The sequence below is a fragment of the Heterocephalus glaber genome, unplaced genomic scaffold, assembly GCF_053883595.1.
Source record: "Heterocephalus glaber isolate CG9 unplaced genomic scaffold, H.glaber_assembly_v1.0 deba00001497, whole genome shotgun sequence".
Classification (NCBI taxonomy): Eukaryota; Metazoa; Chordata; class Mammalia; order Rodentia; family Bathyergidae; genus Heterocephalus; species Heterocephalus glaber.
In genome coordinates this window covers 36,915,963-36,937,111 of record NW_028258320.1, presented here as the reverse complement: position 1 = coordinate 36,937,111, position 21,149 = coordinate 36,915,963, and the positions used below count along the sequence as shown (strand labels likewise).

The window sequence follows — 21,149 nt, the reverse complement described above, 5'->3', positions numbered from 1 at the left end:
ATCATGGGAGGTAGAAGTTGGGTTTGTGTTTATGACCCTGAGACCAAGGTTCAGAATTCTTAAAGGAAATCACCCAGTTCTCCTTGTGTAAAAAACAAAGGCATCAAGACCCAGCATCAAAGTGATGTTCATTTTATGTGGGTGTGTTTTTTCACCTTGATGGAATTGTGTGAGCTAAGTTTGTACCCAGGAGCACTGTGGTGAACCTCTGATATTATAAGGGCTTGTTAGAGTGTTTAAGAAATGATGTGCTTGGAAAATGGCCTGAGAAACACGTTTCATGCCTCATTGTGACTTCTGTGTCATATTGCTTCTGGTATGACAATCTTTGTCAAAACTCTTCCCCAAAGTCAAAAGGACTAAGACAAAAGTTTGGAATTGATTCAGAACACTGAGGCAGCCCTAATAGCATAACTAAAGACAGCAAAGAAGACTTCCAGAACTGCTTCAGAAAGTGACAGGAGGATAGGCTTGTTGGGAGGGGGTGTATTTTGTGGGAGATTACTGGCAATGTCCCTTTCACTGTAGCATTTTAAATTTTTTTAAATATTCACTGTCTTTTTCGATCACATTATATTTGAGTATATCAGTTTATGCAAAAGGAGAGAGGTATTCATTCAAAGGAAATTATGGAGATGGTCAGAAAATCAGTGGTCATTGCACCACATGAAACCATAGATACTTGCTAAGGGCAGTATTATAACAAGTGGGCATGCTGGAAGTGTGAATGCACGCATCCATGGTTTGCCAACAGTGCTGTAGGCTGCAGGGACTGCTTGGTTGAATTCCATAAATTCCACTTCCACTCAATGGGGAGTGCTTTTAGTGGCTAACACACTTGTTTTATTTGGGAGGAAAATCAGCAAAGTTTGCATTAAGTCTTCAGGACAAGAATGAATCAGACTCAAGAGAGCTGCAGGCCTGAAGGCCACTGAAAGCATGAGTGAAACAGGTGACTTTGTGAATACAAAAGCTGCTGAGGTTTGTGGAGGTGTGAGGAAAACAAAACACCTGCAACTACTTCTAGTCTTGCTAGTGAAACCTCTGGGGACACTCTGAGAATGAGATCTGTCCCTTTGTGAAAAAGGAGCAAGGAAGACAGCTTCATTTATCAAAGTATGGTCTGCTGCGGTGAAATCCTGGACAGAGGCACCTGAGCAACCTGTACCGCTGAAAAAAATGAATGTGTCATTTATATCCAGAGCACAACTTAGAAAAAGACATCAGTGAGGGCACTTAATTATGATCTTAAAGAGACGCTGTTGCTGTGTCTCCAATTGGACACAGTTATAAACTCCACCACAGCTGTATGCTCAGTCCACGCCGAATGTTGCAGGCAAAAAGACTCAGCCTTTATTTTGAGAAATTTATTAAAATAAGGGCAACCATCGCTTGTACACAGAAATAATCATTTGCACTAATGTCATAGTAGAGCAGAAAAGCAGTTTTAAATATGTTTTTAAAAATACATTTGGTTAAGGCACAACATCCTGTTTCATGTTTTTAATAAATATGCTGTTTTTTTAAAAGGCAATGGTACCTCTATAAATGAGGATCAGTACTATACGAAAGGACAAACTTTGCTATGGCCATTGTATGTAATTTATTCTCAAAAGAATTATTAGCTAAGACTAGCATTTTTTTTAAAAAATGGACAACATGAAGTATATCACAGTTTTCTCTTTCCAGTTTAGGTCCCTTCCAGAGAGCCCTATTATATATAAAAGGTGCTGTTTCTTCAAACATTCATTGGCAACAGTGAATTATACATGAAGTACAAAAGATTACCTTTCAGAAAGTAAAGGCATCTCAGGATTTCTCAGAACAGCTTGAGTCCTTGGAAAAGTGTTTTTAACAGTAAAGTATTAGTAGAGTTTAGAAAAACCCAGGCCTCACCATATCCAAGAAGACTGCTTTTTAAGTGGCTCATTATCAAGGAGCTTCAGCACCAGAGCGTTGAGTGGCCTGTGCACTCATTCGGAGCCATCAGTGCTTCTAACGCCGATTTTGAGCTTTTGTGACTGTGTTCAGCAGCTCAGGGAGCACTTCGATGTGCATCGCCTCAGCTTGTTCACCTCTAAGCTGAAAGGTTCGAATTCTGTTTTCATGGTCTTTTCCTATTCTAGCACCTTGCTAGTCTGATGGTGTGAATTCTTTTTGGTGACAGCTGCTGCTGCTGCAGTCAGATTGGCTCAGACTGTCTGTAGGATATAATGACCACAGCAAAGATAGCCAGATTGTTTGATCCTTTGGAACAAATCCTTTCATCAAAACACTACGCTATTAAAAATCATCATGTTGGACTTACATTATTCACAGAAGACCATTAAGACCTCTCTTCTTACTAGACAATATAACTTCCATGGCAGAATTTAGGCTGCATAGATCTCAAAGATTAAATTCACATTATCACACATTTGGTTTCTCCAGTCAGATCTTCAGCACTTAGGTTATTGGGCAGTAAGTCTGCATATAGTCATGAGGTAAAAGATGATAGGAATCTTGATATGATCCACATCTCATTTAGGTTGATGGGGAAGGGCAGTTGTATAGGAAGGAAGAGGAATTCATCTGATTTATTTTACTACTAGGATATGATATTGGGATTGCAGGTTGCCAAGGATAAGCTGGAAAATATGCTTCCAGTTTTGACATGTAAACTAGACACATGATCAAAGCTTTAAGAAATTTGGGACCAACCTGTTCAGATTCGGTAGACAGTATAGCTAATTTCATACTTAAATGTGTAACAATATTGCTTTCACCTGCTAAGATTATTATCTTCATATATATATGAATTTGACTTTAAATTATACGCACAATTTTGTACCTCATAAAATATTAACTTTAAAATCAATCACTGAGAAACAGTTGAATACAAAGCATCTAATCACAAAAATAGAAAAGGTAATCAAAGAGCACTTCAGAAGGAAACTTTGGAGCCAAAGGGCATTTAGTTGATCTTCTCCAGGGACCTGTAATAATCCATCAGCACTTTCCATGCTTTGGGGGCCATGAAGCCATCTGGGGGATTTTCTCCTTCCCTGGCGAGCTTCCTCATGCGAGTTCCTGAGATGAAGTCGAACTCATTGTGCCTGTCATAGTACAGCAACAAAGAACTCAATGTAGGTAGTAACATCGGTCTTAAGGATTCCTGAAATTAGGTTATGTGTGTTTTAGATCCATATTTTTTTTTCTTTCTGTAAAATCCCGTGTCTTTGAAAATGGGCAGGAATTTGCAGAAGAAAAGGGAAATAACAAAAGCTGTCTATTCAATATTTACTTTGCACATACTCTTGTCATTGGAAATAACTTTTCTATTTTTCGGCCTACGTCTATGAATTCTCAGCCTGGAAGGGAGGAAGTGCACAACAGATACTCAATGAAATTTTTTGTTCTTGTTGTTACTTCCTTTTGTTTAATGTGATAGGCATGCATCTTGAGAGATTTTATTTTTTTGGAGACAGTGCTGGGGATTGAACCCAAAATCTAACATGTGCTACACAAGCACTCGGTTACTGAGCTGTATCTCCATCCCTAAAGGAAATATTGATCATCTACTATATGCAGGGGACTGTGCTACAACTTCAGGGAACACAAAATGTATAAGACCAACTTGTGACTCAAGAGACTGATTCCAACTGGGCGTATGTGGAAATGCACTGGCAAGTTTTCTGAAGGACCAAAACTTTGCCTCGTCATTCCAGTTGTAAAGATGTTGATTAAATAATTTTCCTTTGAAAAACCTACCTTTCTGGATCATAGAAGTCCATGGCCTTTTTGGCTTTATTGTAGGCAGCCACTCGGAATGGAATGATTTCCACAGAGGTGAGGCCGGGCGCCATGCTCAAGACCTTGCCCCCATGAGTGGGTTCATACAGATCCTTCTTGGTCTCAGGATGGGGCATTCCTGCAGGATCCCTGCCCACAATATAGAAATTGGCACCTGCCATCATCCGGCACCTGCAGTGCCACTGGACCTAGGAAACATCATGTAACGGTCATTCTGGGCCAAGGCTATTGGTTTCTGTTTGCACAGACTCTAATTCTGCTTTAACAATAATTCAGTAACGCAGGTCAACTAAAAGTTCCAAGAAAGTCAGTGAGTCCTAGGACTTCACACTCTCTTCTTCAGACTTAGTTACATTACTTAGGTCAGGAGCTTTAAAGAAACACTTTTGTACAAATCCTTATCTTAGAATTTGAGGTTATATTTCCTCATCACCAAGCAGGCTAGCATACCAGAAATACTCAGCTCTTACTGCTCTATCATACTGATTATTTTTTTAAATTTTCCATTCCTGCCCTACTCTGACATATCACAATTTAAAGGAAATTACAAACTCACCTCTCATCTGACTGCCAGGAACAAGTTAATCACCTTTCATATCAGACATTGATTCCATTCAACACAGCACTTGACCTCTTTAAAACTCAGAAATACAAAGGATGGGGAGGAAAGCTAGGGGCCTGGTACTTTGATATGACTGAAGAAAATTAATTCATTAGACTCAGTTTGGGGTATTCCAAAGGGTTAAGGCCCTTTCAATTCATCATACTTCCTGGAAATTCCTTCAAACCCACTACACTTCTAGTGCAGTGGGATAAAGAAAATCTGTTTGATAGTTTTGCTGTGTTATGATGGAAGGGAGGCCTCTATCTTTTAAAGACAGCCTCCCCTTTCTAAGACGATCATTGGGGATTGTGAATGGCATAGAATAGTGACAGTGAATCTTTTAGAGACCCAGTGCCCAAACTGCAATCAAAAACCCCACTGCAATTAGTTAATTGCAATTGCCAACACTGCAATTAAACCTGAATACTGAGGTTTTAGTTTAGAAAAAACAACTGTTACCCAATGCTTGGCTGCTGGGGTGATGGCTTGCGTGCTGATAGGGCGCTGTGTGCTCGCTGCAGCACGCATGCCATATGTTCACCATCACTGGCATAGAGTAAGTGGAACTAATGACACTGAATATCAGGTTAGATACAACTTGCCCTGCAACCCAGATAAGTTTTGTTATCCACCTTGTTACATGCCAACCTCCATATCCTCTTTTGGTATCCTCTATACAGTCAATGTATAATAGGTTTGACTTGGATATTTCTAGCATTTTTTAACAAATACAAAATGGAAACCTTATTAAATTGGATAAAGAAGAGAGAAAAATCTCATGAAGAAAAAAGAATCCCAGAGTCTCACTTAATCTTTAAAGAAAGTTTGAGTCTGCATCCTGAGTCTGATAGTCCAGCTCAGGAAATTGCTCACCTCTGTGGGGCCTGCATATAACATAGGCGATGGGAAGATGGCAACAATGGTTGACTTGGGATCCAGGACACCCTCCTCAAGCACAGCTGCATGCTGCTTCATTCGCCAGTCCAGAGGCACATCGTCATCCTTGGTCCAGCCGCCCAGAGGGTGCAGCAGGAGCACCGGGTGCTTGTAGCCCCTCTCCAGGAGCCGGCGGTGGGTATCCTGCATCAACAGAGCATGGCCATTGTGGACAGGATTGCGCAACTGGAATGCAAAAACCGCATCTAGGAAAGAAAAGCCAAGGTCAAAGGAACACAGTGTTGTTTGGCCACAAGAGCAAAAAAGAAAGATCAAACGTTGTTTATTGTTCTGTGTGTTCCTTGGGTTTTTTTCTTTTCTGTACCGGGGATCAAACTCAGGACCTTGAGCTTTCAAGACAGGCATGGTGCCACTGAGCTAAATCTCCAGTCCAAAATACTTTCTTTTAATGGTCAGCTGGAGAATATATCTTGGCCTTTAGGGATGTTAACACCATTAACCAATACTACATTGCATAGGCAAGGATAAAATACAGAGGCAGGAAGCCATAACAGGATGAAAGCAGTTGTTGGCAGGATCTTTGCTACAAATGAGGGCTCAGGGAGGGTCAGCATTAATCAATTCCTTGTACTTCACTCCAGTCTCAGGTCTCCAGGGGATGAATAATCATGAGAAATGCTTTCTGCCCATAAACAGGGCAACAATCTACAGATATAAATCTAAAGATAGAAACCTTCACTTTAAAGAAATCTTTAAAACTCCTCCACTTAAATTGGGCATGACGGCATACTCCTGTAATCCCAGTACTCTGAGAGGCTGAGGCAGGAGGATTATGAGTTCAAGCTTGGTGTAGGCAACTTAGTGAGACCTTGTCTCAAAATAAAAAATAAGACCAGGTGTAGTGGCTCATACCTGTAATCTCAGCACTCGTGGCTGAGGCAGGAAGATTGCTGTGAGTTTGAGGCCAGCCTGGGCTACATAGTGGGGTCAAGGCCAGCCTGAACTACATAGGGAGACCCTGTCTCAAAACAAAAACAATCAACTAAACAAAGAACAGCAACAACCAAAAACAAAATTAAAAATAAAAAGGTCTGAGGATGCAGCTTGGCGCAAAGCCTCTGGGTGCAATCCCCAGTACTACAAAAGCAAAAAAACATTACTCCATTTGGTGATGGACTCCTGAGAGCTTTCATCTTTTTCTGGTTATGCCGTGTAATTAATATATATTTATTTCAGAAAACTTGGAGAATACATGAAAGCCCAAGATAGAATATGAAAACCACCAGCAATGCTATCATTACATTAGCTCTTTTTTCCTTCAAATATATCCTCTTCTCAGCCCAACTCCTTCCCCAGGAGGTTACGGCTCTCCTCTTGATGCAGAAACTACCAGAGACTTTTATTTAGTTTTCCAAAATATGATTGTGCTATATATATTGTTCTGTAAATTGCTTTTTCACTTAATAAATAGGTATCTTTCTGTGTGAGTACATATTTGTAACTGCTACATAGTGTTCCTGGATATGGATGTAGTACAACTTTAAACTGTTTATATCACAGATATAATAATAGATATTTTCATTTAAAAATGCTGATTCATATCCTTAATTCTTTAATCAGAGAATGTTGATAAATGCCTCACATCCAGCCTACATACCAGCATTCATCTCTTTACATTTCTGTTTGAGCTCCAAAGGTGTCAGGCGGTACTGGTCCAGCCCATCCTTCCACCTTATTCTCTGCAGCACCTGAAGGTCTCCACCAGCCAGCCAATCTCCACTTTCCATCACCATCTAGAAAGAACAGCATTGAAGTTGTTAATGATTAACATGATTTCTGTTTTATCAGAAAAATTTTCCTTTGGGACCAGTCTTGGGTTACTGTTGAAGAACTGCCTTCAGTTCTTCAGCATTTGTAGCACAATATTTCTGAACTTTTTGGTTTCTTGGCCTCTGTACATCCTTAAAAAATAGAGACATCCCCTGAGAGCTTTTGTTTATGTAGGTTATATCTATAATTATTATCCACACTAAAAATGTAGAATCTTTTAATAGTTATTGATTTATTTAAAACATTAATAAATCTATTACACATTAACAAAAATAATATTTTTTAGTGAAAAAGTAAATATTTCTACTCTTCCTCCCCCAAATAAGGGGTATGGTGTTTTATTACATGCTTGCAAATCACTTTAATGTCTGACAGTAGAAGGTTTTCATATCTACTTCTCCTTTAATCTATGACAGTATGTTGTTTTGGCTAAAGTAGGTAAAATCCCAACTATAGATAGGTATTGAGAAAGAGAAGATTTGAATAGCATTTTTATATAATTGTGGATATTTTTCTTTAATACTATACCAAAATGGAGTGAGTGCTAGTTTCTTAAAGGTAAACTACATTGTGGAATCTGAAACTTTTATGAGTGTACTTTTCATACTTGGTTATGTTACAAATTCATTGTGCTTTGAATGAATCTTTTACCCATGAATGATTTTGTAAAATAATATATTTGTCAAGTAGAAAATATTGGTTCATGGAGTTTGCGAACACATTATAGGATTATTAAAAACACATATTTGTTAGTAGCAGTACTAGTCTTAGCAGATTTCAATGTATTGCGAAGCTGCCAAGCTCATGGTGAATGAAAGTTTTCCAGATTGTTTTCTTTGCTTGAAACCTCAAGGCTAATCATTGGCAATTAATATTCTCAGTTGTTTTCAGAGATGCGACACGGCTTTGTTCATTTGGAAGAAATACATGCCAAATATCCAAGTCTGAATAATCATACCTTACCATCCATTCTTTCAAGTAAAAATGAAGTTTCATGGAGTGTGGGGGGAAGTGGCTAGTTTTGCTCCAGCTCAATCACACAGTACCTTTCTTTAAGCCAGCCACTGTATATTGATGTATACACCAGAAGTACTTCAATGTGGACTCCCTTTTTGTAACAGGATATGAAAAAGATATGAACTCAAGGGTCAAGATTTAATAATCATTTTTTCAGCTTTATCAAGGATCTTTCTTAAGTGGAGTTTGCATTTTTCTTACTGCAAGTTTCTGGTGTTGAGAGAAAAGTGACCACACAGACTTGAGACCTCACTGTCTCAAGTCTAAGGTGCCAGCAGTTTTACCCACTGTTGTTTTCATACTGGCTGTGTAAATGTCAAGAGAGTGAAAAAGGTGAATAATGTCTTATTGTCATTAGCATAATTTAAAGCTTGGAAAGTCTCTGCATAGGTCGTAGATTCCTCCAAGGTTTTGTGAACCATACTTTTGGAATGGCTGCTAGCACATTCCTATTATAGTCTAATTTATCTTACACCTTAATAATATAGGGAGTCAAAATAGAGGGCCTGGAGAAAAATTCAGACAAGTTAGTTTTCTACCAGTTAACTGTTTGGGGGCATAATTTCTATGGAAATTCTCAAAAGATTCACTTATATTTATCTTAAAATTTTTAAAAATCTCTAAAGAGCAGCAAAATATAGCAAAATCCACACCTAAAGCTAAAAACAATATTAGCTAAATCTCTGTTTTCTAAAAAGATCTTCAGCAAAGATTCCAGGACACTGGGGGGACGGGTATCTTCAACAAACATATTGGGGAAACTAGATTTCTACATGCAAAACAATAAAGCTAGACCTTTCTTACACCATACACAAAAATTAATTCCAAGTGAATTAAAGATACAAGATCTAAAACTATAAAACTCTTATGAAAAAAATACAAGGTTGAAAGCTCCATGACACTGATTTCTTGAATATAGCCCAAAAGCAGAGGCAACAAAAGCAAAAATAGAAAAATGGGACTAATTTTAAAACATTTTTTCATTAAAAAACACAGTCTAGAGCCAGGGATTTAGCTCAGTGGTTTTGCCGCCTGCTGCGTAAGCGCAAGGATCCGAGTTTGATCCCCGGTACCAAAAACAAAACACAACAAAACAAAAAAACACAGTCTACAGAATGAAAAGGCAACCTATAGAATGAGAGAAAGTATTTGCAAATCATATGATCTGGTAAGGGGCTAATACCCAGAACATAAAGTACTCAAATCAATAATGAATCACCCTATTTAAAAATGGGCAAAATAATAAGTCACCCTATTTAAAAATGGACATACAGTGGTACTTCAGTTCACAAACTTAATTCTTTCCACAATTCTGGTCACAAACCAAATTTCCTCATAAAGCCGACATTGAACCTAACCATTGAACTAAATTCAGTTCTCATCCAATTCAGTTTGTGACCAGAATTGTGGAAAGAATTAAGTTCATGAACTGAGGTACCACTGTATCTCCAAAGATGATCTACAGTGTCCAAATACATATGAAAAGAAGCTCAATGTCACTATTACAAGAGAAATGCACCTCAAAACCCCAATGAGACTTTTCACACCCATTAGGATGGCTATTTTCAAGAAACAGGAAATAACAAGTATTGGCAAGGATATGGAGAAATTGGAACCATTGCACATTGGGACAGTAAAAGGTGCAGCCACTATGGAAAACAATATGGAGGTTCCTGAAAAAGATTAAAAATAGAACTGCCATATGATCCAGCAAGCCTACTTCTGATCAGGCATGGTGGCATATGCCTGTAGTCCTAGCACTAGGGAGACTAAGGCAGGAGGATTGCCATGAGTTTGAGGCCAGCCTGAGCTACACAGTGAGTTCAATGTCAGCTGGAATTACATTGTGAGACCCTGTCTCAAAAAACAAAAGCAAAAACAGTCCTACTTGTGGGCATATATCCAAAGGAGGCAAAAGGGTTTTAAAGATATATTTGCTCATCTACATTCACAGCAGCTATTGGCAACAATCAAGAGATGGAAAGGAACCAGATGTCCATCAACAACTGAATGGATAAATAAAAGGTGGCACAAAAAACACTGAAATATTATTCGTTCTATAAAAAGAAGGAAATCCCATCAAACGCTACAACATGGGTGTATCTTGAGTACATTATGGTGAGATAAGCCAGTCACAAAAAAGACAAATATTGTATGATTCCATTTGTATGAAGACAGTGTGGTCCCATGAAATGCTAATATAGAAGAGAGAGGCAAGTGTGAGTTAGAGAAAGCTGACTGATTCAAAACACCTAGTAAGAAGGTCCAAGGTACTGATGGTGTAATTTTGGCTCACATTTCCCTAGAGTGGCTAGATTTAAGGGTTTCTAAGGACCTGCATCCCAGAGGGGCTCAGGAAATGGGAGACTGGCATAGTGGTGTCTCTCAACAGAGGATGTTTTTGCCTCTCCCGATGACATTTGACAATATCTGAAGACAATTGTGATTGTCAAAACTGGTACAGGAGTGTCTACTTTATTGGCATCTAGTGAGTAGAGACCACAGATACCTCTAGATATCCTACACTGCACATGACAGCCCCCACAACAAAGAATTATCTAGCCCAAAATGTCAATAATGCTAAGGTTGAGAAACCCAGGGAAGAGGGAAGTTGTGCAAGAGATTTGGCTTTGTATTTATGGCCCCCTTTCTAAACTGTTGCTCAGGCAAATAATTGGACAAGAATATTTTCAAATACCCACATGTGTATATAATTTTGTCCTCACTGCTTACAGTTAGACCACAGACGACAATTTTGAAAGCAGAAGATCAAATCCCTGGAGGTGCAGTTACTCATTCTGGACACTAGGGGTCTGCCCTACACTGTTTTGCTGTATCCTCTACTGCTGAAGCACTGAACCAACTTCCTTCACCACCCACCCTGACAGCAAGTCTGTTTTAAAAAGCTATGCTGAAACTCTGCTTGTGTTATTTCTGCAATGGAGAGAAACAACTCTCCAAGGGCAGCTCTCTCTCCTACGGTTCTGCCTATCCCCAGAGCTATGTCCAGCTATCAGGAACGAAAGTCCATTGTTTTATGACCTGAAAGTCCTCACTCATTCCTTGCCATAGGCAGAAGGGCCACTCCAGGGGATTTATAGAATCAGATGCGTGGAGAGGAATGAGGAACAGACTTAGGGAGTCTGAAGTAGAGAAAGAAGAATTGGGTCTGGAATCACAGACAACAAGAGTGCAAAAAAAAAAAAAAAAAGGAGATCAATGAACTCAAACATGAGCATAAAAATGGAAGGAAGGTACAGTAAATGGAATAGGCTTAAGGCAAGGGGAGGAGACTCCAAAGAAACAATCCGGAGAAGATGAAAGAATGTACAAACTGGGAGAAGAGGAAGTCAGAATGAAGCAAGGGAGAGGAAAGAAAGGAAAGAAGCTAAAAGGGGGGTGGTGTAGTAGGTTTAGAGAAGAGAAGAAAAACAAACTAACACCCCACAAGCGAAGCATATGCATTTATTTATGTGGCATCTGCCATAATCATGGAATCGAGCTTTATAGGACCTGGAGATGATGTAGATTTAATATCCTTATTTTCAGATGAGAAAGCAGTTTTACAGAGAGGAAGTGGCAGAGGTAAAGTGCACACAACTGTTCTACCAAAGCCAGGACCCAGGTCTAGGACTCCTGAAAACCAGATCCTTCCCTCTGCACTTCCTGTCTCATCAGGGGCCCCATGCTGATATTTCAGCATTACCCTCAGCATTACCTGTCACAAGTGTGGACAGGATAAATACACATGGCTCTGAGGAGTCACAGAAGGGCTGTTAGTCATGCTTATGGGCCATGGGAGTTAAAGGGGAGTTCTGAAAGGAGCAAAGAAGGAATAAGGTGAAGAGGTGAAAGTGGAAGGAACAATGCCCTAAGCTGAGGGCCATGTGTGTGTAAAAGTAAGAGAGAGCCTGATTTACCGGCCAGTTCTGGAATGACCGGAGGGGAAAGTATGTTGGGTGGTGGTAGTGAAAGGCTAAGAGGTAAATCATGTCTGCAAAACAGTTCCCACATAACAGCTGGTCAGTTCACTCCTGATGGGGTTAAAGGGGAATAAGACAAGAAGGAAGAAATGAAACGACATGGTCCAGGTTGGGACAGAAAAGGAATGAAAAGTTGAAAAATATCTGAGCCACAGAATTGTTAGAACTTGGTGATTATATGAACAAGAGAAGACAGAAGCAAGAATGACATCCCGGCTTTGGTGCTGGGCCACCATTTGGATGGTGGGGCTGTTGGTGGGATAGGGGACGCAAGAGGTGGAGCAGGGCTGGGTAGAGATTGAAAGTGCTGAGTTTGAATGCTGAGTCAGAGTTGTCTGAGAAATATGTTATTAACTTCAATTACTTATCTGATCATTTTTTTCTCATCATAATCATAGAGGTATGGATCTTACCTTCTCATCGTGACCTAAAGAATAACAGCCTTCCATCATGCTAGTTCAGATATTTCTACTCTCAGAATCTAACTTATACATTCACATAACTTGCACAGAAAGCTCTTATGTGATCTTAAGTGACAACTTCTTTCTTTTCATCTTGGTTTGGAATGTAGGTCAGCAGTTGGAATCACAGTTTTTTTTAGTAGTCGATATATCAGACAAAGACATACAGGAAACAGCTCCAAAAAATTTGCTAATGAAGTGGTTCTCAACCACCATTGCATGTGCAAGTTATGGAGAGCTTTAAAACCCCTAAGTTCCAAGTCTGATCCCAAGCCAAGTACATCAGAATCTGTGAGGGTGGGAACCAGTCACAGGTCATTTGTAATGCTCTCCAGGTATTTCTGTTGCTCTGACTAAATGATCTTCACCGGGAGCTAAAAAGTATAAAACCTCATTCCCATCCTTCATTGGGAAGTCCATCTTATTCTCTTGATTTCTACATCTATAAAACAGGGAGTAGTGATTTTTACCTACTTCACAAGAGTATTGTGAGAAATAATTACTGCTTGGAAAAGCTTTGAGAGCCATGGATGAAAGGGAGTAGGGTTTTTTCCAAATATTATATAATTTTGCACATTTCCTCTGCTTCTCTTTATTATTACATCTGAGATCATATCACAAAGTTCCATATTTAGTGACTCAAATAGTCCTTTAGTAGATGGTTAAGTGCTATCAGTGAAAAGCTATGGGAGAGAGGCAGACCATTAACTTGGCAACTGTGACAATTCCCTGCAGATATCATTCCCAGTGCCACATGGAAATACAAGGAGACCCATGATTACTTTTGAGAATAACAATGTTTGGAAGGCTGTGGGTTCTAAAACATTTATATTAAAGCATGACTCTGAATTTCCGGGTGCCAAAAACCCACAATGAAGAGTTCTTTTCCCAATAAAACTCATATGTTGTCAGGTAAGTGCACCTTCAACAACTAAGGCGTAGTGTGTGTGGGGTAAGTGGCTTTCTCTCTTGGGTTACGCATGGCTCATTTCTCACCACTAGCTCATTGGGAATGTTTACAGAGTCCCTCTAATGGTCTAATGGTACAGAACAACTGTCAAAGTCACGAGTGACTCTCCCTGACTGCAGTCATTCCACATTTAATGACCAAGTTCTGGTCCTGTGACTAGGTCATTAAATGAATTGGTCACTAAGTGAGGAATTGTATATAATATGTACATTATAATATTCAGAACAAAGAAATGGTCAAAGAAAACTCCAACTTGACGACTTTGCTTATCTGCATAACTCTTACCTGCAGTACTGTAATGTATAACAGCATAAAACAGTACAATGGGCAAGAATTACAGTACTGACCAGGCATGGTAGTGTATGCCTGAGGTAGGAGGATCCCTGTGAGTTTAGGGCCAGCCTGAACTATGTAGCAAGACTTTGTTTCGTAAAACAAAACAAAACCACTACCACAACAAAAAAGAATTACAATATTGTATAAACAAGGTATACTGAACAAAAAAAGACATTGAGACTCTCTATAAATAAGATATTCAGAACTGTCTAAAGAAAAATAAAGATGGTTTGTAAGTCTGAGTGGCAGGTAGTAAATCTCAAAGTCACTAAACAGGTCATTAAACAAGGAATATCTGTACTAAGAATTGACTCCAATTGCTTATCTACATTGCAAGACAAGGTGAATAGAAAGAAGTAATCACTTAAGAGCTTCCTGTGCAAGTCACATGGATGCATAAGTTAGACTCAAAGGGGAGAAATATCTGAAGTGGCACAATGGAAGGCCGTTATTCTTTGGGTCACTATGAGAAGATATGATCCCAAACCTCTATGATTATGATCAAGAAAAAATGATCAGAGATATAACTGAAGCCAAGAACATATTTCTCAGCTTGAGTCACTATCCAGCAATTTCAAGGACTGTCTGACAAACTCTGAGAAAAACTGTACAGAAGACTTTATCTGGACCAAAGGTACTTATCTCAAATGAGATAATTGTGTCTCATCGAACTCTATGGTCAGATTAAAGAGGTGCCAGAGGTCTTTCCTATCTTGGAACATTTCACCACTGAAAAGCAAATAAACAAAAACATAATTTCCTGTGGGAATCACGGGCTGGAAAAGTCCTTAGACTTATTTTGAGTCTAGTCCCTGTGTTTGTCACTAAAGAAGCTGAGGTCCAGAGAGAGGACCAGCCTTATCCAACACAGGCTGGTGAAGCCCCCCCGGGCACTGGGTTACTTTCAGTGCTACTTGCGAACTTGCTGACAGACCAGCTGGGGAATTTGAGAAGTCAAACTAGTAGTATATGTCTATTTTCATTTCCACTCTAATACCCTTCTCTTGGATGAAGAACAGTTTTTGATAGAATTTCACATATTTTTCTTATGGGAAATGAACCACAGCTAGTGATTCCATAATATCCCCTCACTCTCAGCCCATCACCAAGAGCAGTTAGAAGCTGGGCAGGAATCTGAGGAGGTTTACTCTATTTTGCCTTTAGGTAGGATAGACCTCAAATGAACACTTATTGTTTGGTTTTTTTTAGACAGAGTCTCACTGTGTAACCTAGGCTGCCCTCAAACTTTCAATCCTCCCAAGTAGCTGGGATTACAGGCCTGAACTACCATGCCTAGCTGAACACATTTTTCATTTTTGAAAATATCCTTATGAAAATATAGTATTTTTTCTCTGGGAATTCAGTCATATCTGTGCTGATTTTTGCTCTCTGAAAATAGGTCATTGCCTACATTTTTCACTACAGAGCATGAACTCATAGTTCTCTTTGCAGTGGTTCATTTGGCTCATTCTGTGTGAAAATATTTCTGTTGAGCATTTTCAAGACGAACAGGGTTGCAAGCTCCAGCTCCAGTTCTGTGCATAGTGACAGCTATGGCGTTGGTCCTCTATTCATAATATCAGGCTAAATTACCTACTTGGTCCCATTTAGTTAAAGATGTAGCCATCACAGGACCTCAGGACTCAAGAGCTCATTGAGATCAGCTCTCAGACAGAAAGACATTTCTTTACTCCTTTAAAAAGAGACCTCCCGAGGCTTGCGAAACCTACCTTAGAAATGCATTCTTCCACTGAGCCTGATTTCCTAAATCCTCCATGAAGAAGTTAAAAAAGAATTATTTTTGTCTTCAGTTGCAATAGATCAAGAAAGTCCTTCCAAAGTTTTTGCAACTTACCTTGATATGGGGGTGTTTTGTAGATGTTGTCCCCCACACACGACAACAACGTTCTTCCTTCCTATGCTCGTAGAATTCAGGGTCACGTACAATAGCCACCCTCCTTCCATTGTACATGAGGGCAAACTCGCCGCACCCTTCCAGCCGTGCCTTGTCTTCTGTGGAGACGGGCAGCACGACAGGGATGCTCATGTTGATCACTCCGTCTGCAGAGAGACCCGTGTGATGCGTGAATACCAAATGCAAGGCGTCCTGTCTCCTAAGGCTGACTCAAATGTACACGTGCCCCTTGCAAAGGAGTTCCTTCGAAAGGCTTCAAGACTCAGACCCAGCACAGCCTGGGATGAACAGTTTTGGGGGCCTAGCAGAGCCGGGAGGAAGAGAATATGTGCGAAGGGGGCTGAGTTTCACATCACAAGAGTGGCCCCAGGAAGTGTGGAGGGCGCGACTCCCTTCTGAGTTCCGTTTTTAAAGCTTGGTCCTGAGCCCAATGCACTAGGGAGTTTACAATCTTTAAAAACCCAATTTAACAAAATAAAGGTTGACAAAACAAAACAAAAACCTCTAGTTTTTCTTGGAAATGAAACTTGAAATAATGTTGAGCAGTACCAACACACTAAATAAAAAGAAAGAGAAAAAAATAGAGGGTTCAAAATCAGTGGGACTTCAAACAGTAGTCCTCTTGATGTTCACTGTCCTCCAGGTACAGTTTCATCTTTATTTTATTTCTTTTTTTTTTTTTTTGTACTGGAGATCAAACTCAGGACTTTGCGCTTTGGAGGCAGGCATCGGAACCACTGCGCTAAATCCCCAGCCCTTCATCTTTCTTTTTGAGGAGACTGGTAATCCCACTTATGTGGGAGTCAGAAGTCTTGCTAGCTCAACTACAATTGGTAACCATGAGTCAAAGAGTCACAGAGGAAGCTGGGCACAGGGGCACACACCTATATTCCCAGCACTTGAGATACTAAGGCAGAAGGATTTCGACTTTGAGGCCAACCTGGGGAAACAGAGTGAGACTATATCTCAAAGCAAGACAAAACCAAGGAAGAGTAATAAATGATATAAGACCATTTACTAAAACACATTCACATTCTTTGGAATGTGAGCCCTGTCAACTTCATGCTGAATCTCTTACTTTAAAAGGAATTTGAATAAACTGAGCTTTCTGATTTCTCAGTATACAGTATGACAAATCAGGAGGTATGGAATGTGCTGTTCTGGGAAGCTACTTCTTCAGCAGCATAAAATGTAATCAGCTTGATGTCAAAGAATGCAACAGGAAAACTTTGAAGAAAAAAAAAAGTAGAAAAACTGTGACGGTTAATTTTATGTGTCATCTTGGCTAGGACACAGATCCAGGTGAATTTTGGTCAAATATTATTCTTACAGTTTCTGTGAAGATATTTTTAGATATTAGCATTTAAATCAGTAAGCTATGAGTAAAAGAGATAACCCTTCATAACATGGGTGGGCCTCATCCAATCAGTTGAAGGCCTGAAAATAAAAAGATTGATCTCCACAGAAGAAGAAGGAATTCAGACAGCAGAATGGCTTTTGGATTTCCCTACCCTGCAGATTTTGGACTTGCCAGGCTGTTGTTATTTCTGTTTTTCTGGAGAATCCTAAAACAGAGTCTAAAATTATAGTTATGGGGGGTTCCCTCAGTGTCAGCAATCCCCAAGGGGTCCCAGTCCTTGGAGTGTCATTACACTAAAACTCAGTTTAATAACTGTAAGAACAAATGATGTGATGACAGAGTCATTTTGAAAAGTTCCTTTACTTTGAGCAACATCCTCAGTGAAACTTTTTTTTGAGTGGATAAGAGGGTTTTTGTTTTTTGTAAATGTAAGATACCACAGTTAAAAGATGTATTTGCTTTTTAGTTTGGAGGGTAAAAGGATAAAATCTGGCTTTGATGCTAAACAATGTAAAGAAAAAAATTACAAAACTATGTCCCCCATTACTTTTTGTAACAGTGCCCTCTAACATGCCAATAAAGATGTATGTTTTTAGTTGTACTTACAGGTGAGAAAATGAGAGCCACTAGTTACATGTGTAACATAAAAGAATATTAGGGAAAGTTCAAGATTCAGAAGAGAATTCTAGAGAAAACATATCCAGTTATTTATGGATTTAAGGAAATGTATCATAAATTAATAAAGTCATTTAAACCTAACTTTCAAATCCAACGTTTAGAATACCTGTGACAGAGTTAAAGATCTGAATTCTATTCTTTTGGGACATAAGACTCTGCCTTAGCACCTATGAAATGAAACTTTTCAGCCATATCACTTTGAACATTTTGAACACTCTCCAAAATTTACTAGGACCTAAAGATTGTCACAGAATATAGATAACAACTGCTGCAAAAAAAATAAATCCAGTCTATCATAAAACCCTCCAACATAAACTACCAATTAGATACAGTGCACAAAAAACAAGAGTTCTGTTATTCACGTAACTCTGTTTTAAAGTTCACGGGCAGTTAGAACAGCCAACACCTTTGCAAAGTGGGAGTTTTTTCACCTACTAAGTGTGTTGATTAACTTCTCTGAACTTAGTTTCCTTATTTGAAAAATGGGATAGTAAATAATGTGTATCCCTAGGTTGCTGGTGGGTGGTAATACTGTAGCATTGTATTAATGGAGGTTTAGAAGGTGACTAAATCCACCACATAGTCCAGTCATCTGTGGAGAAAGGAAAGAGGTTAACAAAGAGCAACACCTTTGAGGATGCTGATGACATCTTGAATAAATCATGCTTTCTCTGGATTTCTTACTAACAGTACTCAAAGACCATGATGTTTGACTTTGTCGGTAGAGTGAGTTGACCAAAATAAAGTAAAACAAAATTCATAGCTAAAGGTAGAGTAGATGGCTGCAGGAAGCCTAGTCCTGCCTGCAACACTGCCTTCCATAAATTATTCAGAATTGAAATCCAAGGGACACTTCACAATCACATCCTCCAGTCCACTGTGTTCCTGCCCAGTGTAGCCTCTGACTCACCTTCAACTTGGCCTTGAGGGAACATCAGCAGTGACTATGCAGCACTCCCTGACAGTTGTCAAAAGAAGGGAGCTAAGCTGTGGAACTTGAATGAAAGGAGTTCTACTGAGTAACAATGCCAACTAATCTCAGATGCCTGCAACTGCAGCTCCACAAGGGTATAAAAAATCAACAGTGTCATCTTCCTCAACTCCTCTAATACAAAACTTTCCAACAGTTTAACTGCACTGAACCTCCTCAAGGGCTTTCAACAAGGATTTTAACTTCTAGTCTTTTCTTTCATGTGTTTCAGCTCTGGTGGGAACTGTCTTGTTTATTTGACTGTAGTATGTCTCATTATGGAAGAGTATGGTGGTTTTTTAACCATGGCAAGCACAACAGATAACCTTCCTGTTAATTGAATAATTTTTCTTTTACTTTAATAATTTTCAAACCTTTTGTTTTATCCTTGTAAATCTATTCATTCATTGCATAGACTGTTTCTAAGCAAACATTAAATTAATCTTTAGTGCATAAGTAGGCTTTTTTAAGGAAAACCAACAATGAAAACAGTAGCAGTTGATAAATGCTATCTTTAGAGTTTTAACTCTTAATTCTGGTAAAATGTAGGAGCTAACAGTCACAGTAACTATATATTTATTTTCATTTCTATAACTATCAATTATGATAGTTTACAATTAAATTCATGCATAATCACACATTGCAAACAAATGAAGTACAGTCATACACAATCCAACCAGGTGAACCTACTTTAAATTGCATCTAAAATAGATTTATCCCTTCATCAGTTAAAAATATTTTATAAATATGATAGAAAATTTTTTCCATATTTTTATGAAACTGAAAGGGGATTAACAGTCATTTTGAGAGGATCCTATTTTTTTTTTTTTTTTTTTTTTGGTACCAGGGCTCAAACTCAGGACCTTGCACTTATCAGGCAGGCATGGTGCCATTGAGCTAAATCCCCAGCCCAAGAGGATCATAATTTTAAAAGAACTCAGGAACAAAATGTACAATAATAATTTAGAAACAAGTTTACTTTTGTTGGTCAAACACATCATTATAAACAAGAGCTTCATCTGATCCAGAAATCTCCTATTATTTGGACTCCAATCAATAGAAGAATGTGGTAATATTCTACTATAACTGGTTGGATCATGAATTGATAATGATTCCAACTGGTTAATTTAGATTGTTTTTAGTCATATCTTTAACCATTTTAAATTAATGTAACATATCTAATTATAATAATTGAACTACTTGGAAAGTTAAAGTACATACCACGATGGACCATGCCTGGAGGAATACAAACACAATTTAGAAACAAGTTTTCAACTCTCCACAAAAATAATCTTAAGCGAACAATATCAAAGAATAAGTTCCTATTATGACACTTTACAACTTACAAATATACTAAACTCTTTGTTATGCTATTTTAAAAAATAGAGTATGTGACACTAAATCATGATAAAGTCAGAATTGTTGAACACACTCCAAAAGCATTGTTCAGATGATTGTTTTAAAATCACTATAACATACATCAATCTCTAATCTCTAATGCCAGTAAGAAATTACCTCTTGCAAACATGTAATGTTACAACCACTGTCAAATGATTTCCAAATCGGACTTTGGGAGGGGTACAGAACAAACTACCCAGAACCGCCCTAAAATCCCAGATGTTTTGAGTAAAATGTTAGACCCAAGGTAACCTGGATTTGAATTCAAACTTCAAGTAAGTTATTGAACCTTTTCAACCCTTGGTTCTTCATGTGGACAAAATGTCTTCACAGTAGTGTAAACAAGATTGAAGGTGATTACCTACTTCAAACTCCAGAGTCACTGGTGCTTAGTAAGTGCTGGTGGTATCCAGGGAGCACCCACATGCTCTGCCTGGAAAGTCAGAGTTGCAGGAGACTTGCCATTAAACGATGGAGCTTCATAAGGCTGCCATGTTTTGATCTCACTTGGAATCCATCAGTAAACACACACTTGGTGTTTCATTTTTAAATTTAAATGTTACATTTATTTTTATTTTTTTGAGACAAGGTCTTACTATGTAACTCAGGCTGGCCTTGAACTTGATATATAGCCCAGGCTGGCCTCAAACTCACAGCAATGCTCTTACCTATGTTTCTTAAGTGCTGGGATTACAGTTGTGTGCCACCACACCCAGCTACATGTAACATTTATGACCGGACTGTCTGTGACAACCCTGCAACTATATTTCCAGTGAGAGATAAAGTAAAATAATACATTAATATGAAGCTTGGTCCTTGAATAATATACAGAGTAATTCATACTATACGTAAACACTAACAAATGATTTGTTTTTTGGTTTTTGTTTACTCATTTTGTTTTTGGACTGAGTAGACAGAGCTATTTTTATTTTTAAATT

General features: G+C 38.7%; 1 protein-coding gene across 6 annotated transcripts in view; it reads right to left on the bottom strand.

The window, feature by feature from the left end:
* Positions 1-1,352: 1,352 nt before the first annotated feature.
* Positions 1,353-21,149, bottom strand: part of Papss2 (3'-phosphoadenosine 5'-phosphosulfate synthase 2) — a 76,846-nt gene continuing 57,049 nt past the window's right edge. For 4 of the 6 annotated variants that reach the window (XM_013077210.3, XM_004858339.3, XM_087184859.1 and 1 more), the window contains 6 exons: positions 20,035-20,049; positions 15,746-15,951; positions 6,951-7,086; positions 5,270-5,538; positions 3,751-3,980; positions 1,353-3,095 (listed from right to left, as the gene is read on the bottom strand). In XM_013077210.3, coding sequence (XP_012932664.2) covers positions 2,954-3,095; positions 3,751-3,980; positions 5,270-5,538; positions 6,951-7,086; positions 15,746-15,951; positions 20,035-20,049 — 998 coding nt within the window. In that variant the 3' untranslated portion in view covers positions 1,353-2,953. The remainder of the gene's footprint in view (positions 3,096-3,750; positions 3,981-5,269; positions 5,539-6,950; positions 7,087-15,745; positions 15,952-20,034; positions 20,050-21,149) is intronic. The other 2 variants (XM_087184862.1, XM_087184860.1) reach the window with 1 other exon arrangement.